Source organism: Plectropomus leopardus, chromosome 22 (genome assembly GCF_026936395.1).
Source record: "Plectropomus leopardus strain MGB_pleo_1.0 chromosome 22, ASM2693639v1, whole genome shotgun sequence".
Taxonomy (NCBI): Eukaryota; Metazoa; Chordata; class Actinopteri; order Perciformes; family Serranidae; genus Plectropomus; species Plectropomus leopardus.
Genome location: NC_142197.1, coordinates 18,703,285 through 18,726,797, shown reverse-complemented (window position 1 = coordinate 18,726,797; position 23,513 = coordinate 18,703,285). Strand labels below are relative to the sequence as shown.

The following is a 23,513-nucleotide window of genomic DNA, read 5'->3' as shown; positions in this document are numbered from 1 at the left end:
ACTGATCCAGCTGCAGCCAGTTATCAGCAAAAAAGTTCTGCTAATCCTAACAATCCAGCACCAAACTAAACAAAGTAAGCAACTAGTGAAAATAGTGGAGCATTTAACTGATAAAAAGAGCCCAATATTTAACTAATAAATTGGTAGATACCAAAAAAGAGCAAAAATTGAGCAAAATATTAAAGCAATATGCTGATATTAAATTGATTTCTCTTAAAGAAAGTAAACTGGATATCATTTTAAGAGACAAGAGACGGACGATAAAATTAGCTGAAGCAGACGACGTTGCCATTCAAAGTAAAAACGTTTTATCTATTTGTCGTTCTCCATGACAGAATTTACAATTAAATGTTACAAGGCAAAAACATGGGTGATCTGGACGATAACAAAAATATCGATTCTTGGTGTCCATGTATCAATACAGTATTGCCATACAATATATCATGATACTATGCTCTATTGATTTGTCCCCCACCCCTAACATATCTACAGTCTGCCTGGTTACATGTGACACAACATTAGTCATTGTATCCGCTCAACTGGTGATTATTTATTAAAAACCTCATTGTGCAATTATTTTGTGAAAGCACCAACAGTCCACCCCACAATATTGTTGCAGTGTTGATATCAAGATATTTGGCAACAAAAATTGCATTTTTTAATTTTCTCCTTAAAATGCATTCGTAGCTAAAAGGAGAGTGAAAATTCAACGACTCCAACAGAATGATAATGTTGCTTTATGTGTGTTGGATGTGTACACATATATACACATATGAGGCTAGATGTATCCATTTCCCAATCCTAAGATGCCTGTGTCTGCCAGGGGTGGGTGGTTTGGCCTGACTAATAGGAAGCGGAGTAGACGGATGGGTGTGTAGAGGTTCATTTCAGGCTTTGTGAGAGCCCTTTTGTGAGGCAGCACTTTTTGAACACAATGTTGGCCCTTTGTTCGCATGCAGTGCTTGAGTATGGAGCTGCATTCCTCGTCATGCTGCGTGGCCAGTTCCGTGTTAATGTCCACTACTGTCTGCTGATCCTCATGTAAACTCAAAACACTGTGGGCTGGTAACTGAACCGATGGGTTTAAACTTTCACGGGATGCTGGCGTCTTGTGGACATAAGTTCCAGGAAAAGTGAGCGCTCTCCTATCTTTTACTTTCATTTCTTGAACAGTGCTGTTCCAAGAACCTCTTAAAAAAGCCTTCTGATGGAAAGATGTGTAACTCAATGAGCTGTACAGAGTCAGTGATAGCAGGCTGTGATGATGAGGCAGGAAATGAATGTCAACCGGGGAGTCACAGATGCACATTGAGTGTGGGTGGTACACTCAGGAACAGGGAAGCGCAGACTCTGGCACTGCCAATACCAGCATTAAAACAGAGCACCCACATCAGAAGACCAAATCCTAAAACCCTAGAGCTACATGCCAGAAACCACAGCAAAGCTGCTCTATTATCTGCCTTAGGATAGGTGTTAGGACTCCAATATACTAAATGTGAAAACTGATTTTGGCATGTAGAGTAGGACCCTCAGAGCTCAGTACTCACTGTTATTGGAAAGTCAAATAACACAGCTGACATCATATATGTATCAATGTATTTCCGAATATATCGGGAAAGGAAAAGTGTAGTGTAATGGCAGGAATTGACAGATTCATATACACAGGAGCTAGCAGGTAGAGTACAGCTACAACACCATAATGTTAGGTTAACTGATTGTTTTGAAATGTCACAAAAAGGTCTGATATAATTAATACAAGAGCTACTGGCCAAAAGACAAATCTCTCTGACATTTAGGAAATTGCATTAACATTTGAACATGGGTGCATTTCAATAGAATTAATTAGTGCTGATACAATAGTTTTGCTAGATATTGACTTGACTTTGCATCTCAGCGAAGGCACAGCTGAATACACTAAGTGGCACTCCAACACACATTAGACCTTCATTTGTATGCTCATGTAAGTACAGTTCATCAATGGTTCTTAACCAGGGGTCTGGGGACCCCCAGGGGTCCTAAGGGCAGTTCTAGGGGGTCCCCAGGAAAATGAGAAAAGTTTATCTTCACAGTTTAATTAACAATACAAGTGAGTCCAATGCGACTATGAGTCATAAAAGTGACAATTCTGACGATAGGTTTCAGTTCCTTTATAATTATTTCCTCAACCTTACTTTACAAAACAATTCTAGTCTTAATCATATCTAACGTGGTTTTGTATTGGCCAGAATTTGGCAATACAATATGTGTCATGATATAGGGGTTATGATTCAATAAACTGCAATACTGTAAACAAGGGATTTTTGGTAAACCCACATATGCATGTGTACTATCTGAGTTTTTAAAAAAAAAAAGTCAGCGGGATCTGAATTTGTATTTATTACATTAACATTTACCATCATAGCATTACTATTTTTGAGCGCTGAGCAATGGAATTAAGATTTTTCATATCAATAAAAAAGAAAGAAAAAAAAGGAAATTTAAAAAAATTGTCACATGACCATGAATATAAACCTCAGTGTTCCTGCTAAATCTATAAAATATCGCAAATCATAGTATTGCAATACTCAAGTGTATCGATATTTTCTTACACCCCTAATACCCAACAACCCAAATCTTTTCAGATGAAACTTAATTATTTGATGCATCGCGATTCTCTCTTGAAAGAATATGCCTGAATGGAGACAAGTAAATAATGCAATTTTTTTATTATGAAACAGTGAATAATCATAATCATATATAGGAATCAAAAATTGATGAATCAAGACGATTGATAAGGGTTTGTTATTTGCATCCTAGCCCTATGAATCATAACTGCATTGTGAGGTGCCTAAATCTTCCCACCACTAATACCTTGTTGTATTAGCAGCATACTTCACTAAATTACACAATAAAAGCAGCTGCCTTTAATATCTCGACAGTAAGGCTCCAACTAACAAATATTTTCACTGTTGAATAATCTTTCAATATTTTCTCGATTAATCACTTAGTTGTTTGGTCTATAAAACATCAGAAAATGGTGAAAAATGTTGAAGCTTGATAACATTCTCAAAATTCTAGTTTTGTCCACAACACAAAAATATTCAGTTCAGAGGAATAAAGAAACCACAAAATAAAATATTCAACTTCAAAAAGATGCATTCAGATATTTTTTTTTAACCTTTTTTTTCTCTTTTTCTCTTTAGAGAAATACTCAAATGGTAATCATACTGGTTGGTGATTAATTGAATAGCTAATAACTAACTGATTAATTGCTGAAGCTTTACTGGACAATCCACCCCAGTATTTGCATGTTTTTATTATTATAAGGTTTGCTCATATGTTGAGATGTTGGGAGGCTGATAAATATTTGCTATATGAAAAATATTTTTCCTAACGATTCTGAGATCAAGAGAAACTTGTGATATCAAATCCAATCAGGCAGCCCTTCAGCAATGTAGCTGCTAGAACATCCCGTCTGGAAAGTGATGAGGAGATCACTATCTGGCACCCCAGAGGTGAGAGAAACTCAAACTGGCGTTAAGTACCAACAGTCCATTTCCTGAGTCGGCCTCTGTGGCACGGATGAAGATGGTTAGGAAGGTGCGATCTCACACTAGGCTTTGCTGTGTGGTGCTGAGATTTACAGAATGCACAGCACATGAACACAATGAGACTGTGAGAAAGCTAGACCGGGGCTCAAAAACAAAAAATAAAAAGGAAGTGGAATGCTGAGGGTAGTTTGCAACTCAGAGGAGTAAGTGATGATTTTTTTGTTTAAGTAGTGTGTCAATCCACTTCATGAAGGGTACACACAGTATTGTTGAATAGTGTGACTCAAGGCAAACAAGAGCAGCAGAAGTCAAGGGAAGCAGAGGCAAAACTAAGTGTTGTGGCACGGTAATTTGAGGAAGAGGAGAGCACCAAAGAAAGATCAGCTATATCAGGGTTTCATTCGTAGGTCATAAAAAAAGCAATAAACCTCATCTAAGTGCACTAAGAGCAAAGCTGGCCAAATATACACCCGCTTTCATGAGTGGTAGAGGCAGCTAAACCATGCCAAATTACTCAACAGCATCACTAACGTCCTATAAGAATATATTTTAAGACACATTTCATATTCTGCTGCCTGGTAGAGATTCACACTAGTCCAGAGTTCTTTAAGCTTTTTCAGAAAAGAGTTAAAACAACACTGCCAATCCACTAATTATCTGCTACATGCTGTTATTCATTTGCAAGGCTTTCTCTGCTAAGGCCCATATATTGACAACCTGCCTCTCCGATTGGGTTTGCAGGCTCATTTATAATGCTGACATTTAAATCAACATTTGACTGTGCGCCGTTTTGATTTGCATGTCTGTTCATTCTGTTTAAGCCCGGTTTCTATTTGCACAGTTACAGAAAGGAAGAAACTTACCCGCAAAGGCTTCATAATGGGAACCCAGCAGAAAGAAGACTTGTTGCACTACACACAGGAGGTGTTAAGTTTCGTGTATACTTGCAGGAGACACCACGGCGCGGGCTTCCAAAGATGCCGCAGGGGCTACGCACATGCACAGAGGCATTTATGCTCAATGCATTGTACGTTGCAAGAAACACCAGGGAGCATGAAAAAAAATTCTGCTGGTAACTAAGAAGTCAATGAGTGCTTAAGGAAAAATTACTGGAGAAGTTACCTGGCAACAGCAGTAAACCCCTACATACCATCAGACATTGCATTTGTGCTCTTTAACCACCACTGTCGCTTACCTACAAATCAAATTATTTTACAAATGATCTCTGGGGGATACATAAATACTGCTAAGCCAACTTGTAGTCACTAACACACAAAGTATGCACTCGAAAAAACGTAAAAACTTGTTTTTCTGTACAGCACTAACCAAGAGTACAGTATCATTAGCTTCATATATGCAGGCCTGTCTGAGGCTCTGCTCAAAGCCTGATGATTGGGTTTCCTCTTCATCGGCTAGTCACCACTGATCAGGCCAGGGACAGCACCCCACTGTCTTTCATCCTCCCCACTTCCCCAGCAACCCTGTCAGCGACCTCTGACAATAGTCAAACTTGCTTACTGTTCTCCATGATGACTCAACAGCCAATGAAAGCTCTTGTCAGCACTATAGCCAGTCCAGCAGTGTTTAATCTATTACAGGGCTACACAGAGATAGCAGGAGCTTCAAGGCAAACTCCTGTCACTCTGTTTCTGAAACAATATTAATGTTGCTCTTAAAGAACAAAGGCCTTGCTCGAGATGGCTGCGCAGTTTTAAAGATGTCAATATGACAGAACTTCTGGAAATGGACATTTAAAGAAGCATTTTACATAAATTCATTCAAAAGATAAGGCTACATTCAAATTAGAACAGTGTTACATTTGAGGAGAAGTTTAAACGGGTCTATAACTGTTTTCTGGTCTAGATTGAGCATAATGTACCACTTCTAAATAGTTTAAACAGTTTCTTGATCTATTTCCTCTAAAGTGTGTGCAGTGAGTCCTTAACCGCACCAGTCTCTTGGTTAGACATAGAAAGGTTTGTCCTAAAGCAAAGTGGATATTGGCAACTGCAACGCTTTCACCAAAACCCTCCAAACTCCACTGGTTTGGGGTCAGAGTTTGGGATTGGATTAGGAGGGTCTAACAGTCCAACACAGAAACTGGGCAGTCCATTTTTTTCTTTGAGCTTAACATCCATGGAAAAAGGACTAGAAGTCTGAGGGACGGCTGGACTTGGATCCAATTCTCCATTTCTCTCCTTCACTCTTTCTCAAGGCATTTTTTTCACACCAGGGCTCCACATTCCCACTGTCACCACACAGCAAAGGGATGTGTGTGTGTGTGTGTGTTTGTTTGCCTTAAAAGACGCTCTCTATCTGTCTAATGTGGTCAAGTGTCTAAAAGGCTGGCAGTATACTCGCATTTGCCACTTTTTATATTGCTGCCAAAGTCAGCACAGCTGGCAAATGCTGCCACTGTTACTCCAGATGTGTTTCTTAAAGCTCTGCATATCCTTCCATTCACTTTAAGACAGTAAATTTTATACTTGTTGTACAGTGAAAAGGGGGAAAGAGATCTTTTAAAAAAATATGACGTTAACCTCTCACAAACATAACTTTATTACATCTTCATAGCTGCAATGTGAAAAACCGTGCACCTTTCTGTTGGGCTCTGCACTGATGTAAACAAATCCTGTCAATCATATCACTGATACTAAGAAGGACTTCACTGATATAAGGAAGACCCTCACATAAAACTAGGTCATCTATGCAGTACAAAGATGCAAATACTCTTCAAATTGGTGCTACATGACCGGAGAAAAACACTGCTTTTGCTCAAGAGGAAGAAAACCTACAACTCCCAGAATTCAGCGTGCCTGACATAATGTGGAATGGTCCGTGTGAAACAATGGTGGCCGGCCAGATCTCGTATTACAGTTAAACGGTGAGCTTAATAATACTCTTTGAGTCTTTATTGGCAGCAGGTGGTGGGCAATACAAAATTGCATAAGTACAGCCTGTAGTTCGAGAAACAGCCAGAGAGCCAGTGAAACTTCGCCAAATGACATAAATTACTTCATTTGGATGAGTTTTGTCAGGGGGGAGATGAGATATCTAGGTACTGGTTACATGAAGGAAAATCTATCACCGTTCATTCACACATACTACACACGTTGTTTTGATATAAAGCTGGTTGAAAATTGGCAAAGTATCCCTTTAAGTATATATTCTCAAAACCACTAAATAAAGACAAAAGTAGGATCAGGCTATATGACCACATTTTGACTCCAATACAAGACGACAGGATCCTCTGGGGAAATGCATGCGATCACCACTGTGCACGCACTCACAGACACATACAGACCAGCTCGGTCTCGGCTGGAGGTGACTCACAAATGAGAGGGCATAGAGGAGGGAAAGTGACATGTTCTCTGTTATAGTCCAGGACAATCACGGGCAGATCAAGATGACAGTGTAGACAATCCACAGAGCAGTGACTTCTTATCCTTTGCTTGACAACTCTGTGTAGTCGTGAGCATATGAATGGAACTGAATACAAACTGGTTACAGAGCAAACTCCACCATGTGGCCCTCTTTTAGTTAATTCTTCATTAACCATTTACCTCTAGCTTCAAAGGGTTCAACAAATTTTAAATGCTTGCCTACCCACCTATCCAACCACAAAAATATTCCTTAGCACGTTTACATGCTAAGTTAATTCAAACTATGGTTACAGCTCGATCAGGCCATTTAGCTGGATGACTGTCCTCGTCCTAGAACACAAGAACTACGGGAGATTAAAGTCGTTGACAGAACTACGTCTGACTCTGTCACGATAGGTGGCGAAATGCCCCCTTTCAGCTAGATGCTTCTGGACCTTCTTCTGGTGGACCGGTTATGTCACATAACAAACAAGTTAGCAGGCAGCAAACGGGCTGACAACATGGGTTAACTTTTCAGTGCTGTACATTACATACGTACTCTATGCTTAACTTGGTACCTTCTTGTTTTCTGTTGTTAGACTTCCGAATCAAAGCCTGGCTCGGACACAATGGAGCAAGCGCAGAACACTTAGGCCAGTTCAGGTCCAATTGAGGTGTATACATGAAAGAGTTAATTGACCACCAACTGCATTCTCCAGGTGTATAAGCCTGATTTTGAGAAATTCGACTTAGTACAATTTCAGTCAGACAAACATGTTAACGTGTATTTTAAAAGTCCAGTTTTAGTGGGACTAACACGACAATTCGACAGTTTTTTGTAACTTCATGTAAACATACTGAGCGTCGCGCAGCAATTTTTCCAGCTGGCTCAGACAACACTTCTAGAAAAATATCATCGATACAAATGCTTACAGATTACATTTGGTCAATACATAATAGTTCCCAAAAAGGCTTCAAATGAGCCACTAAAGCAGAGTAGGCAGAACTGATGCAAGTGCAGAATCAAACTGGATAAAGTGCAGCATCGCATTGAACTTCACATCTTTCTGCTCACATCTTCTTCCACACAGTTCTCCTTCCAAGTGGAGCAGCCACAGGTCACCGTAAGCCTGTTTACCAGTGAGCTCTACCAGGAACGCAAGCTTAGTGGGTGACATAACATTACATGGGAGAGGGATGACCTTCCCAACACACAGTTCCCCAGTCATTCAAAAATACCACTGTGCATGCTTTCCAAAAACCTGTTAGGAAAGTGGGCGATTGCCAAGTGTCAAAGGTCAGGGAAGAAGTGTTAGAGTCAGTCAGTATCATGATGGCTTAAGAGGTGAAGTCTTGTTTGGTCAGTGTGTCCAACAGGTGAACCATCTTCTTCAATTAAGGCCTCAGGCAGATGACCCTACTGACCTCATATGAGACTGAAACACTGCAGCAGCATTAGTCAACGGGGGTGCAAATCAGGATGGCGTTACTAGCAGTAATCACCAAAGAAGCGGTGCCGCTAGTTAAAAGGGCCATTTACACTGCAACAGTTTTTGAGCGAAACATTAAAATATTGGTGCATTTTGGCCTTTCCTTTACATAACAAAGGCATTTTAGGGGCCTGAAAATGCAAAATTTTGAAATTGGGATCCAGAGTGTAATCTTTTGAAAATTCAACCTTTTCTGTTGCTGTTGAAACTGGCAATGCGCAGATCCTGCTGAAAACGGTGACAAACAGGTGTGTCAATACAAAATTACACTGCCAACTACTGGCCTGGCATTCTACAGTGTTATCAGTTGTTTTTGTGGATCTGTGTAAATGAAGGTCTTTTTCACAATGTTATCATATGAAAGCAGAGGGGTTTTTTTAACGCAAAAGGAAAGACTTTCCCATTTTCAGTAGGGCCGTTCTCGTCTAAATGTGGCTAAAGTAAGCTGCCACCAAACTCGGTTAGTGGGCAGTGCAGTAAAATTAACCTATAAATCTAAAGGCATTACCAGTCAAAAATATTCTCAGCAGTTATCCAATTAATGGTTCACCACTGACATCCCTAATATGGATTTTTTTGTATAACTTAATAATATTTGCTGATGTCGCAAAGACCAATTCCGAGCAATACCATTTCAATTCCAATCAATTTAAATGAGGGGCCTGCGATCAATATGAGTTTGTCTTTGAATGTTTAGGAAGATTTGCTTGGATGGAAATGACGACACATGGCATAGAAATTTAAAAATAAAAGGCGAATCTCAAAGATGACAATATGTATCCATGTGCTCACTTTGCATCAATAATATTTGATTGCTGATTTTTTAATCAATATACAAAACCAGATGAATTTATACACCGCTATAAGCCTGTAGCCACAAACAGTTACCATGCTAACAACTAAAGCTGCAGCCTGCTGAACACTGCCAGTCTCCATCTCTTCCCGGCCGGAGGTATCCCCCTGGACTTCCCAGAAGCCGGACATATTCGTGCCAAGCCATGTGGGTTACAATCAAACTCATCACTGGACTGAGAAAGCTTACATCTGGGCCCACCTACCACAGAGAGCTGGCCTTTTAATCCCCTCATGTGGTGACATGATAAAGGCATGGATTAAGAGATAGCCAGTCATCCAGTCAGTCAGTCAACACTGCTGCCTGCCTGCACACTTGCATCAGCCCCACTGCTTCACTTACTGCACCGGGTAAGCAGAATCCAGCAGATGCGCAGGGCCAAGCTGTGGTCGTAGATCTATAATGCAGTGCACCATAAGACCCACGATGCCTCCTGATCTATAAATAGGCCAGAGGCAACCTTCTGTCCCAGTGGATATACACTAGTGTGTGATCAGACAAATGCAGTGACAACTGAGTTTTTAAATTATCATAATGGACAGTTATCTGCCTCAGTGTATTTAGCATGTTTATTATCCGTTACTCAAGCTCACTTCTCTCTACATTACATGAATATGAAAAATAACCTTTGACCTGAAAAATTCAGAAATGCCCTCTTTCAGGTTAAAATGATCTTATCTTTACATTAACATGAACTCTTTAAATTAAAATGGATTACACCGACATACAGAGTATCCTACAAATCACTCCTATTATTAATTTACCATTAGAAAAAAATATTGTTCTTTATAAAATACAATACAGTGACTATATTGGGTCAGAAATTTAAAAAACAATTTATATATACCAGCATTAATGACAAGTTTGATTCCAACATAAAATACCTGCCATTTGTTTAAAGACAGCCATAAAAAAACATACTTAAAACAAGTCTGATGCTTCTTTATGGAATATTTTAGTAAATTTAATCCATGTAAATTGACTACACAGGGACTAGTTTCTTAGTTTTAAGAGATACAGTATGATACATTTTTCATCATGATATTTTTTTAATGATCAAAATGAGCATACAGCACTTCGGAAATCAACTTTTTGTACCATGGTCCTGAATGCGAAATTAGTCTGCTCAATAATCCAGATGTGGCTGTTGCTCTCCGGTTCATCTGACTTTGGTCTGTACCCCAAATGTGGATCAGCCTGTTTGCCCTGCTCTCCCGACTGCTGCTGTTTCTCCATATTACCAGTCGTTACATAAAGCATTCTCCTCTGAGATGCTGTTGATGCGCAGTCCATTCACACAATGTACTGTCAAGTTCTCCTCCTACTGGGGTTTCCTCAGGGGTTGTCTAACGGGACAGGACCACTGTCAATGCGTAGTAGAGGGTGTGGGTGGTAAGTGCATCCTGTCCGACTTGTTGTGTCCCTATTGGTTTCACCCTGATAACTACCCGACCCTTTGTTTTTTATCACAAGAAAAAAACATGCTTAACAAGTATTTTGCATAAATGTCACAGGAAACTGGCCACCACACTGAGAAAAAAGACCATTAAAAAACTTCCTTTTTTTTTTTAAATACTGGGATTCTTAAGACCACATATCTGCAGCAAGTCAATGAGTCAGAGTCTTACTGTACACATATCTAAAATAATTTCATGCATGAGTGACCACAGGCTATTATATATATATATATATAAATGACTATTGTTAATAATGTTAATAATGTTAATAATAACTCTGATCAAAGGGATGGAGCTGGAAGCTTCCTCAAAGGATTCCTTATCACCTTATCAAAAAATTGTTCATTCCTTGAACTTTGCCCTTTATATCCACTTCTGTCCTAATCAAGACTTTGTGAGAGACAAAAAGATAAGAGGTCACAACCAACGTCAAGCAGCGTTGGATCTTTGCTTGCAGAGAGAAAGACATCCTAAGTCAGTGTGACCTCTGAATTAAGCCACAAGGGCAGAAACTCCCTTCACTGGGGTTATCTAAAGGCTAAATCAGGCTTGAGAAAACTAGGTGACAGGAGTATCTCTCTCTACGGTCAGGGATTACTGGCTACTGTTATGTCTGAGTTAGATCACACACGTCTTGGGTGGCACTGCATCAATCAGACTGAGATTACCGTGGCATTTATTTTAAGCAGTGAAGTGTAAATATATTCAATATACTAACCTGAGGTCAAGAAAGGAGCAAAGGTAATTTGAGCTACCTAGCAGAGGCAAAAAATGAAGCAGTTTATCACCGGGGAACATCACACCAGCACAAATAACGTTTCTTGCTCTTTACTGAGTCTGACTTAACTAGCAACAGAATAAAGGTTTGCTAAATAACATAACTTATGGAATGTGACAATTAATGAAAACGGTGTATTTCATTTCGCAAATTACAAAAAAAAAAATGGTTAAATTATGGTTGTAATCAAATATGAAACTAGGGTATGATTACTATTTTGTACAAAATGTTTTGGAATTGACATTACTTCTTTTGTTATATGTTTTCTTTTTCTTTTTCTTTGTTATATGTTTTCTTTTTCTTTTTCTTTGTTTTATGTTTTCTTTTTCTTTAGAATAACTTTAATAAAAAACTGAGCTCCTACTGAAAACAACCATACATTAGCTAAGACAGCAACTTATTCTTTAAATCTAGTGACAGACATTTCTTGTTTTAGCTAGCAGCATATTTTGTATTTTTTGTATGAAATAACTTCTATTTATTTAGTACAGTGTATTTATCTGTAGGGTGAATAAGGTAATGTGGGACTCTTTTTAGTAGATTACCAAGAAAACCACCTAAAACTACTTACATGTTACTTTTATAGCTAAAGACAGTTGTGAAAATATTTTTATAATCAGTCAAACAGTTACTAAAATGCAACACCCTACACTCCCTTTGTTTTAATTGTTTTAGCCTCAGTTCTCTTATTACCATCCTGAGAAAACCAACATGCCACATGGCTTTCCTGGCAAGTTCTTGGAAGTCGTTTTGGACTCTCTGACCTGCCCATACCTGTTTTCTCAAATCAATAAAAATGATTGTTTCATGTAAATCACATTTGTAGCTACAACCCAATAACATGTTTGGTGACTGGCTGCTATTCTTTTAAGAGTCCATGATGTAAAGCCTATTTGTCCCATTCTACATGATGTCCCACATTACCTTCATCCTATAAGACGTAACTTTTTTATTATTTTGTACAGTCTATTATTTAGTGTGACATAAGTTAATGGGGTTTCCGGCACGTGATAAGTGTTAGTCGCACATCTACAAAAGAACAAATACATGTGTTAGCTTTCTTTTTTTTAAAGGGACCCCTCTCAAAACTTGTGAAAGCAGCTGAACACTTTTAACCAGTTACTCAGCTCATGTCCTACAGATTTAGCCATGTCAGCCTAAATGAAATTAGTACACCTATTTTAAAAACAGTGTTTAACCCTTATTACACCCTCTGCGGTGTTATTATCACGGGAAACTGTTATTAAAAGCGTTAACTGACACAGCTGAATCAGCTCTGGGATAAGCTAGCCTGTTAGCATCGTCACACAATGCCAGCTTTCCCAGCGAGCTCTCATTGCGGCGAGCTGCTTAGTGGTGGTCCAGTAACATCGTAACGTTAGCTATGGAGGAAAAAAATCTTGTCTCACTCGCCTTTTTCATCCGCGGAGCTTCGGCAACGGTACCGTCACGGTTGACAAAAGCCTCTCCGCCGTTCTGCTGGGGGTCCGTCCGCTTCATAGCCGACGCCTGCGGCATCTTCGCGGGGTTCGGGGTGAGCATACCCAGGCTGCCTTCCCCGGCTTTCGCGGAGGGCTCCGCTGGAGGGGTCGTAGCGGCAGAGGAACCGGCCTCGTGCGGGTCGTTTCTGGCGAGGCTCTTGCCCTCCGAGGTCGGTGTCATCGGGGAACCGGCCGGTAAGTCTTTACCGGTGGGGACGTCTTTGAGTTCGACCTCTGCCATTTTCGTTGCCACAACCTGGACTGACATCGCTGCAGTTTCACAAAGTCCTTTTTACAACACAAATAGCGAGTCAAGCGGATGTGAGCGGAGGAGCGACTACGGCCAGATGCATTGTGGTCTTTGTAGTTCGTCGAAGTATCTCGACAGCGTCACTTACAGGCCGTTTGCAATACCAATAATAGGATCACGTCTTATTTTACAAAACGCTAGTCAACATAGGGAAAAACAACATGTAGTGGACATACGCATTTCATTTAGCTGAAAATCAGTCCTAATTGACAAAAAGTCTGCGTTTCCCAGCAGGAAAAGGTACCATGTCAAATGCATCATGGGAAATGGCGTTTGTAATAAAAGAGGACGACCATAAACTACAAAACAAACGCAATTTGTGCCAGATAATGCCGTTTGCTCGCAGGGCAACCATCTATAAAATTTCTACATTAAAAAAAATAAATAAGGCAGTAATTTTTTTAAATTATCACTGCCACACCTGGGAATCAATTACACCAAGATACACTTAATACCTTGTACCGTGTGAAGGAATTCCCCAGCCAGACAAGTTTGTCCTCAAAAAATGTTGACACATAATTATTTTAAAAATGCGTACAATTGTAAGTCAGCATTGTTCTCCAGCCTCAAGTCATTTACTGGTTACTGCAGAACATACTGCATCACATTACAGTGCTCTGTGCGGTGGATATGCAGTATGCCACAAGAGAAAATGAGCCCAGGCATGAGGTCAAATCTTTAAAAATGAACTACATTGCCACCATGTGGACGTCCATGATAGTGGAAGACATCGTTAAGTGGGAGGGAAATAAATGTGCTTTGTCTGATTCTTTTTTAATATCTCAATTTTATTTTCAAGGCTTGTGTGACAAATGTAAAATTGAAATAAAGCAAACATGTAGACGGTTTGAAAATTAACAAATGGCTTTGTAAAAGATGTTATATTCAGAAAAAATACTTTGGTGAATCAAAGGCTTTTCATTTGTTCTCTATCGCATATCAAAAGAATTGATGCTCTGCATGGTTATGTGTTGCATTGCAGCCTGGTAGTATGAGAAGCTTCCCTACTACAGAGTAGGTTTTCACAAGTCCATATTTTGTAGGTGACTTCAAGCATGTCAGGAGCATCCCTACTACAACAATCACTCAACTACAGAAAAAAAAAAACAGCATACCAGTTGCAACGTGTTATTAAAGCGAAATAAACAAAAGTCAATATCACACATACTGTATTTACATTCATGCTAAATGGGTCTGAGCCCTTTACAATTTACCAGATAAATCTGAGGTATATTATTTACAAGGCTGCCATGCTGGTACATTCTCAAAATACAAAATCAGAAACCCAAACAATGTTAAAAATACAGCTCTGCAGTATATCGTAAACACACTGTGGTGCGACAGAAATGTGTCCATAAAATGAGAATGATCATTTTGTGCACTAAAAATTGAGAAAATGTCCGTCAAAGTTAAGTGCTGCTTTTCCAGAGCAGGCTTTATGTTGAGGCGGTATTCCAGTCAGTGTAACCACACAGCATTGTAGGGGGAAAAAAATCCACTTGTAGCTTTTTGCTTCTTGTAAATGATGACACATCAGTTTTCGAATATCCACAAGATGTTTACTCCTGAGAGGCCGAGATTTACTCTCCTGAAGAAAGTATAATAAAGCAATTTAATTAACCTACAGGCAAGGTCAAACCGATCATTTTAAATCAAAACACAATCTGCGCTCTCGTGCATGACCTTTCTGTTGAAAATGAATCAATATTTCATTATAGACTGAAATGGCATCTATGATATGAGCTAGCCAGCCTTTTACAGGATTTTAGTAGCAGAAAGGGAAGTACTCACCCCAGCATCCCCGACTCCTTCGTCTTAATAACGTAAAGGAACATGAGGACTGTGTGGAACAGGTTGTTCCTGCCCTATAATAGAAATAATGGTGGGTTCATGTTATTGCAATCAAAGCGGAAACAGCAGACTAAAACATCCTCAACTGTCTGAAGGAGATGTCTGTTCTGTTGAAGCACTGGGCTTTATCAGAAGACCAGATCTAGTGGTGAGGTAAGATTCTTTATGTCTATGTTTCACATTACAAGCAAATGTGGCCGAAATCTGATATTTTTTGCTCTTACGTGACACACATCTGATTTTTTTCAGAGCAGTGTGGACACAGAAATGATTTTTTCCACTAAGATCTAGATAAGGCTCTCACACAAACTTTCTAAACTTTTTTATGATGTTTCAAAGACCTATAATAATGTTTTGGGTTTTTTTTGCCCCTCTTACGCAGCATTTTTGAAACATATCAGATTCGAAGTCCATACAATTAAAATTTCAGATAACTGGCATACAAGAAGGAAGAAACGATCACAGGTGGAAAATGATAAAACATGTAATTGTTAAGAAAACGTTGTCACCCATCGACGCCTATTAGAGCTGTCTTCAGCTCCAGAATATAAATTTGCCATGTGGAAGGTTATCTACAGATGATTACTGTAACAATATCATTCCGCACAACAGAATTCAATGACTTAAACATGCTATGATTTTTACTAATTCCATGAACTTTCCAGACCTGAAAAATGTGATTGTGAAAATCTGTGACTTTTCCCCATTTTCCATGACCCTGGAACTCTGTCTGGACTACTTTTATATGTGGTCCTAGATTAAATGGGAATTCATGCGTGTTTTGCCCATACAGCCATGGTTTTCCAAGTCATATTTCGGTGCCCAGGTGCAGATCACTCGCCATACAGTGTCAAAGCAGTCCCCTGATACTACAGAACGCTGCTGTAGCCGTACCACTGATGCGGTGGGCTGCCCAAAGCCTATAGAGCCCAACTGCCAGACGCTCTCTGACGGGAACAGCTCGTCTAGATTTTGAGTCCTGCCATGACAGCGTGATCATGAGGTGTTGACAGAGATATTGGAATTCAGCCCTGGACATCCTTAATTTTTTAGGAACTGTTCCTCAGTGAAACCCTCCACATCGCAGCCTCATTACTCCTGACTCCTGACCTCTCTCTTCACAGAACTACCAACATTAGTTGCTGATACAGCTATGGCTAAGGCTTTTAAGTTCCTTCCTATTATCACCCTCATCCTCAACATGATGCATTGCCACTTTTTGGATTCATCTTTGAGACTGTGAAGGCAGAACAAGAGCACAAGCTGTTTTGTAGGAGCCTACAAAATAGAGAACTTATTTTTGAGAAAACGAGTGAGAACACTGGTTGTTGTTGCTGTCACCTTGGGTAGACTGTAGATATGTCCCTGGTAGATGAGCTGGTAGTGAGGGGGAGTGGTGCTGCTTTGGTGGATGCAGAGGAGGCTCTCCTTGGTAACATCTGTGAGAGAGAACACAAAAAAGGGACACGAGAACTAAAAACATGAAGCTGGTGACATATAAAGACAAAAAGAAGATGCTGTGTTCCAAGAATGAGAAGAAGGAAATTACATGCCTTTTATTCCCTCCTGTTTAGCCATTGTGTGTGTGTGTGTGTGTGTGTGTGTGTGTGTGTGTGTGCGTGCGTGCGTGCGTGCGTGTGTGTGTGTGTGTGTGTGTGTGTGTGTATGTGTGTGTGTGTGTGTGTGTAGTTACCAGGCTTGTCCGGAGTGTGACTGAAGTGCTGTGAAGTGAAAGTCTTTCCATCGGGGTACTTTGGGTGAGGGGGCAGTCTGGAGTCCAAGTATGTGCAAAACATATGCATGAGGATCTAAAAGGACAGACACAGTACGAATCAGAGTCATTCAGCCGCTGATCTCACTGTCCCACCTGACATGAGCAACCCAGAGTGTTTGCACAACAGATCCTGGGGTCAGAAGACTCCAAGAAAGCCGTGGCAAAGTTCACATACATGCAGCCAAGCAGTCTGTAAAATGACATTTTAGCATGTTTTTGAAAAGTGAAGCAAGTAACCATGCTATCTCGTCCCAACCAGAGGAGCCTGTTCTCTTCCTAATATTTGTGTGAGGATTAGCCCTAGACTTTCGGGGACAAGAAAAATAAGAAACTTTCTCATGACAAGAATATAACATTGTTGCAACTATAAAATTTTACAATTTAACTCATTGCATCACTAGCCTCATTCAAAGAACTACATTATATTTGACATTTTAAATTAAATCAATCAAATTAAATCAATTTGAATAAGATTAAAAAAAAACGACAGAACAAACAGATTTCTTTGCATTCAACACAAAGGTGATGAGACCGAAATACATATCAATGAGCACAATGAATGAAATGGTTAATATTCTCAACTGATAATTTTGGCATTTTTGCTGAAAATTTGACAATCCACCCGACTGTTTCCACTTAAACTCGCTCATATCTCACATCTCTAGACAATTTGAGTTTTTAAAGATCTTTGCAAAGACAAGTTATCTGCAGGGTCACTATTTGAAAGACTTGAGATTATTTCCCATCCTGATCCTGGTAGAAAATATTACACCAAACTCCATGTAAAAATATAAAACATGAACAATTCCTCGAGTCAGCAAAAACACATAACTCTAGAAACACAAGATAAAAGGTGTCATATGTAGACAGTATTCTTGTCAATTCGCCTTCAAAATAATTTATAACAATAAGCTGTATGTGTACAAACTTAACATTTTAGATTTTGTCGCCTGACCTCGTAACAGCTATTGGTTGTAGACAAAACACATGTAGTTGAACTTCAGTATTTGCATGAGCCAAAACTAAAAACGTATAATATTTAACACATTTGATTTTGTTTGAATGTCAGTATGAGAGAAAGACTGACTTAAGACAACTTTTGTAATCTTTGGGGTTTGAAGTGTAAGTCAGACAAAAACAAGGCATCATCAAACATGTGATGTGCATATTTCACAAATTGCTGCACCACTAGTTTAGTATGCATGTATCAGTGTGTAGACTTACAGCACAGTCAGTGGGGAGATCTGTGTCCCACTTTCTGTTCTTCAGATCGCCACCGCCATTCCAGCGAAAAGAGCTCATGCAGCCGCTGTGCGCCAGCTCTGACAGGACAGAATACCAAAAAGCACATGTAGTCCACAATCACTTATACCTCAATGAAACGTAATAGCATCACATTAGGTGCATTTAAAGAAAAAATACAAATGACTAAAATATAATGTATAAAATATACTTTTTTATATCGCCCTTTTTGAAATCAAGTTTTACAGACACTAAAACAGAAAACACAAAGTGCAGTTGCAAGATCGGAATTAGCTCAATGCAGCTCAAAAAAGAAAAAACAAAATCTAAGAACAAGCAAATGAATGAAAGCACTTTAAGACAAGTAAACAAAAGATGAACTGTGATGTTGAACCTACCCTTCACGCGGTCCACTAGATACTCCTGGTTGGGAGTGATGTCCAGATACTGAACGATAGAGTTCATAGTTGGGATGGACGAGGCTTTCATCACTGCTGCCTGTTTCAGGCTGCTGATGCTGGCCTCTGGTGGAGGAGAGAGAGGGGAAACTTTCTGAGACTTCAAAATCACAAGAAAAAAATGCATTGAAATCACAATAACGACTGCTGTAATTTACATATTTTTCCAGAACAGCCTTTTTCCCCCTTAGAATTAAAAATGTGTCATACGCTTTCCCAAAACGACATTTTTTTTTGTTTTTGCTAGGCACTGCATTTGTCTCTGACAAATTCATTTGATTTTTTGAGGAAAATAAAGAAAAATCAAATCTGTTGCTGTAAAAGAAAAACATTTTCCTCCTCTTGCCTATGGTTCTCACTATGGTTGTGTAATAAGCATCTTTTCTACATTTACGCTTACATTTATATGAATTTTACACCTTTTCAATGCATGAATATACTATTATTTATAAAAATCTAATATTTCTTAGACTAAAAGTTTATATTCTTCGGTCCTGTCTGACTGGCACTTTTCATTGAACAGTGTGAGGACAAAGCACCTCCTATCTGGAGCTCGGGGCAGCCCATCCTCCTCAGCTGGCTGTTCACTGAGTCTGTTTCTTTGACCAGGGGGACCAAGATGGTGTCACTGATCCACTGAAATCAACACAAACACATTTGTTTTCTGATGTATTTTCTTACTTCATTTAAATTTAGGTGGAAGGTTTGAGACAACAAATCACACAAAAGAGTCATTTCAAACTTTCATCACTAAAGTTTCTTCATTGTGTTGCTCTTTGAATACATTTGAACACTCACATTTCTTAGTTTGGCTGTCCAGCTGTCTATGCGGTCAACCACAGGGCGACTGGTTGTGATTCTGGCCCACACCTACATGACAGGGAAGGGAAACGGATATAATTTCATGGCAATAATACATTCTTCTCAGACATCTACAGACTCCAGTGTCATAGGGACACAAAATATCATATGTTTGCTGATATACAAAATGCGGATATTTTCCTAACTCTGGCCAAATGCTGATGCATGAAAATTTTTCCCACCTAACTGCAGAGAACATCAAGTCTCGGCTTTAGTGGATTAAACATATTATTATGTCTGCTTTTGTCACAATGTCCCACTGGCAAATGCAGAAATATAATTTTTTAATTTTTAATTTATTTCAAAATGTACATATTCATTGGAAAAAATAAGAAAACTACTTCAACTTCGGTTGCCATTTATTTTTATGTTAAATTTACAAACAAAACCGTAAAATTCTTCCTACGTTAAAAGGCTTGGATGATGCTCTCCCTGAAAATCCTGACAATAGCCGCAGCAGCTGAAAATTTGACCTATTTTGACTACTGGAGCTTACATAATTACTTCATTATTTCAGGCTGATTACAATGTTTTATTTTAAAGACTTTTACTGCAGGTGACACACCAATCATGCATCCCAAATATATCTGACTGTAAAACACAATGTCATTTCTTCTTTAACATGACCCAACAAAAAGGCTACTTTACCGACCTCCTCTGCAGCCTGTTTGGAGCCCAGGTCCGTCTCATCCTTGTGTGCAGACGGGGCCTGAGAGCGGCAAGCCGGTTGATACAGGAACTTCCTCAGGCTTTGTGCGTAGTCTCCCACTGAGCGGTTGTAGTTCCAAAATGTTGGGCTGTGGCTCGGAGACACAGACTCTGGACTCCCTATAGTGAGCATCAGTTCATTATGGTATCTTTCTATGATCACATACATCTAAATGTTTTTCCACATTGACTCAGAATACAAAAATAACTTCCAAATCATCTAAACAATTATTTGGCAAAAGCTTGATAAATCAAGATCTTGCTTTGCCAAACACAGAAATGAGAATGACACTAGCTGAATAAGGTTGGTGTCCTCCTCTGTTTATACTAACAATTAGCTTCCTACAAAACGTGTTTATTGTACCGAGCTGGCTGCGGTGACTCCTCTCCTCCTCTGTGCGGAGGAACCTCTCTAAGCTTTTCAAATCCTCCATGTAGTCCTCCTTGCTTCCAGGGGAGTTAAACACTGAGGGGGACGTGCGGTATCGAGCTCTCAGGCTGGAGCCTTCGGCAGGTCCGATGCTGCTGGGGTAGGGGGAGGAGCCGGGGGAGGGACTGTAATTCAAAACCTGTGACAGGAAGAACATAATGCTCTCAACATGAAGAATCACTTTTGAGAGGATTACTTCATAACGCTAACCAAAAACAAATCTCCAGGTTAGGCCAGTTAGTGATGTGATGGACATACCTTTCCAAAGGCCACTGAGGGAGAAAAGGGTCCGCCCGCACTGCTTGGAGTGGATGGGTTGCTGAGAGGAGGGCTGTACCCGGGCACACAGCTGGGGGAGAACTTGGGGCTGGTGGTCGCTGGCCGTGAGGGGCTGAAGCTCAGCACACTTTGGCCCTGCAGCGGAGACGACTGGGCTGGAGCTGGGGTCTCCTTCTTTTCTGGCTTTTGGGGTGGAGAAGCCTGAATACCTTCAGAGACAGACAACAACCAAAATGCTTATGTCCCTTACACAAAACTAGAGAACGAAATGTATTTATTAAAAATTCTTCAGGAGAAAAAGAGCCTCACCTGTGTTTCTCAGACCCAGGAGGTGATGCTGTTCAGGGGTTACAGAAATGGTGGAGGGAGCCATTGTGTATTTAAAATATTTCCAGAAGTCAAAAAGAGCATTGAGGCTAAACAGAGAGGCTAGCACCAGTTCTGTAAATAAGGACAGAGGAGAAGCACACACTTATAAAAACTTGGTGTCTGTCTGTTTCAAAATTTATTTCATTTTAAAATATAATATCATTGAAAGGTCCAGTGTGATAGGATTTAATTGCAGAACTAAAACATCTCCTGTGTCCCAAATATGTAGGATAACTACGAAGCAGAACAAAAACACGACTGGCCTTATGTGGAGCCAGTGTTTGGTTTTTCCTGTCAGGACTATGATAGAAACGACATGTCAGTATGGGAGAAACTTTTACTTTGTAAAACCTCAGGGAGCGTTTTCTTTTTTTAAACTTATTTAATATTTTTTTATTTAAATTATCATTTGACTTTAAAAAAAAGTTGCTTTGAAGTTTATGTTGAAAGTTTCCGTTTTGATTTAAAATTTGCCAAAAGCCTTTTAAACAAAGTTTTGTGTTGAAGCTTGTTATAATCCAAAATCTAAATATCAACAGATAGATTGTAATTTTTATTGTAAACGCATAACGTTTCCAAGTATCAGTTATCGGTCTCATTAACTACTTATCATCGCTATCTGTGTCGGCCCAGAAAAACTAATATCGGTCGATCCCTAATACATAGTTATGGTAAATATATTCCATTTCTGCTAATAGATGCCATTAAATCATACACACTAGACCTCTAATTGAAGAAACCTTATGACTTTACAGCTCAAGCAGCCATCCTTTAACAAATAATAAAGTAATGGACCTCACCGATGTACCAGATAGGCCAGTAGGTGATGTTGTAGTATCGACTCAGCAATTTCCCAGACCTAACAAATAACAAGAGACACATATCATTACACTGCACACTGGAAGAGGAGAGACTGGAGATGGTGGGACAGTGAATCAGCGTTCAATTACATCTGATTGCAAAAGAGCACATTACTGAACTTGGAAAAGACTTACATTTCAGTGTAAATCATGCCAGCTAGAGACACGTTGAGCACAGCCCAGGCCAGGACCACCTGCCGAGCCTGTTCCTCCCTCCTCATCCTCAGAGCCCTGTCTATCATACTGGGCATCCCGTCCTTCGCTGGGGTCAACATGATGCATCTGTTGTGTTCAGGCTGAGTGAGGAGCAGAGGATAACACTGACACAACACGAGCAGGCACTGTGCTACATCCAAGACTACGACATTATTTTACAGCAAAGACGCTGCGTTAAGTTACAGAACAAACAATTATCCTTTAGCCAAACATTAACTAACATCATTTGGAATGACAACTGTAGCTACTTGACTTACGGTAGGTTATAGTTATATAGTTAGCCGACCTGCTAGCTAAACGGTTAGCTAAAGTTAGCTAGCTTACATATGAATAGTAAAAAATTCGGCGGGCAAAGTTTAGTTTCGGTGTACAATAAATAACCAGTAATACAGAATTTTATACCGCAAAAATGCAAGCAAAACACAAATACAACGAGTAGAAAATAACTTTATAGTTCATTCATACCACGCTGAAGTGAATGACAAACGCGGCGCTGCATATTTTTGTATTTCAAGCGGAAGCTACAGTACGTACTTCCGGTCACTAAAGAAAAAAAAACAACAACAACCAAAACATACACATAAAAAGTATAAAGATAAATTACTACAGAAGAAAAATCAAGTTAGAGACAACAGTTTCTTGTGTGTTTCTAATAAAAATATACAAAGTTATGAAATTGACCATTTGTGCATGAAAAGTATGAAATCTTTGCAATATTTACGCCTGAATTTGGCTATTTTCCCTTAATAGTGCAGGTTGTAAAAAAAAAAAAGTACAAACCTAACCCATATAAAGCTATAATACATTATCCTGAATTTATATTTTATTTTGTATAGATATGAACCTCTGGTATGGGCAGTTCTGTGTTTACCACATGGTAAAGTATCTTTATTTATTCAATGAAGAATTTAGAGAAATAAATATAAAATAAAATAAAATAAAAAAACAGTGAGATATTTACATGGCCAGGTGGGGGGGATCTCTCTATTTTACCCGCACAGTTTGAGCGATCACAATGAATGAACAGCAGGAAGGTAAGAAAATGACAAGCAGTTCATGATCATTAAAAAAATATTAACTCAGGGCAGGAATGAGCAGACACCCCACAATACAATATTATCATGATTCTTAAGTCACAATATAGTATTATTGCTATGTTAAATGTGTCCCGTTACGCTGAGTATATAAATATACTCATGCGATA

General features: G+C 39.4%; 2 protein-coding genes across 4 annotated transcripts in view; both read right to left on the bottom strand.

Moving 5' to 3' along the window:
- Positions 1 to 13,302, bottom strand: part of ahcyl2b (adenosylhomocysteinase like 2b) — a 60,715-nt gene extending 47,413 nt beyond the window's left edge. The window contains exon 1 of one of the 2 annotated variants that reach the window (XM_088072518.1): positions 12,884 to 13,302. In XM_088072518.1, coding sequence (XP_087928644.1) covers positions 12,884 to 13,219 — 336 coding nt within the window. In that variant the 5' untranslated portion in view covers positions 13,220 to 13,302. The remainder of the gene's footprint in view (positions 1 to 12,883) is intronic. The other variant, XM_042511383.2, reaches the window with a different exon arrangement.
- Positions 13,303 to 14,028: 726 nt separating this feature from the next.
- tmem209 (transmembrane protein 209) lies at positions 14,029 to 22,876 on the bottom strand. 2 transcript variants are annotated; one of them, XM_042511291.2, is made up of 15 exons: positions 22,775 to 22,876; positions 22,229 to 22,389; positions 22,034 to 22,092; positions 21,174 to 21,305; positions 20,844 to 21,073; positions 20,520 to 20,724; positions 20,100 to 20,275; positions 19,385 to 19,456; positions 19,126 to 19,222; positions 18,527 to 18,652; positions 18,111 to 18,208; positions 16,806 to 16,920; positions 16,454 to 16,551; positions 15,053 to 15,126; positions 14,029 to 14,849 (listed from the first exon to the last, which is right to left on the bottom strand). In XM_042511291.2, the coding sequence occupies exons 2-15, from the start codon at positions 22,366 to 22,368 to the stop codon at positions 14,795 to 14,797; spliced, it is 1,677 nt and encodes a 558-aa protein (XP_042367225.1). In that variant the 5' UTR covers positions 22,369 to 22,389; positions 22,775 to 22,876; the 3' UTR covers positions 14,029 to 14,794. The 2 variants fall into 2 exon arrangements, with proteins under 2 accessions (XP_042367225.1, XP_087928826.1); XM_088072700.1 differs by lacking the exon at positions 22,775 to 22,876 and adding an exon at positions 22,567 to 22,768.
- Positions 22,877 to 23,513: the final 637 nt, after the last annotated feature.

What these genes read in the sequence shown, in the direction of transcription:
- tmem209 (XM_042511291.2), bottom strand. Translation starts at nt 22,368, where the DNA reads ATGTTGACCCCAGCGAAGGACGGGATGCCCAGTATGATAGACAGGGCT. An exon ending in ATCTCCCCACTGACTGTGCT is followed by an intron (nt 16,921 to 18,110) that starts GTAAGTCTACAC and finishes CTGTCCTTTTAG; the next exon opens with ATCCTCATGCATATGTTTTG. An exon ending in AAGGAGTCGGGGATGCTGGG is followed by an intron (nt 14,850 to 15,052) that starts GTGAGTACTTCC and finishes TACTTTCTTCAG; the next exon opens with GAGAGTAAATCTCGGCCTCT.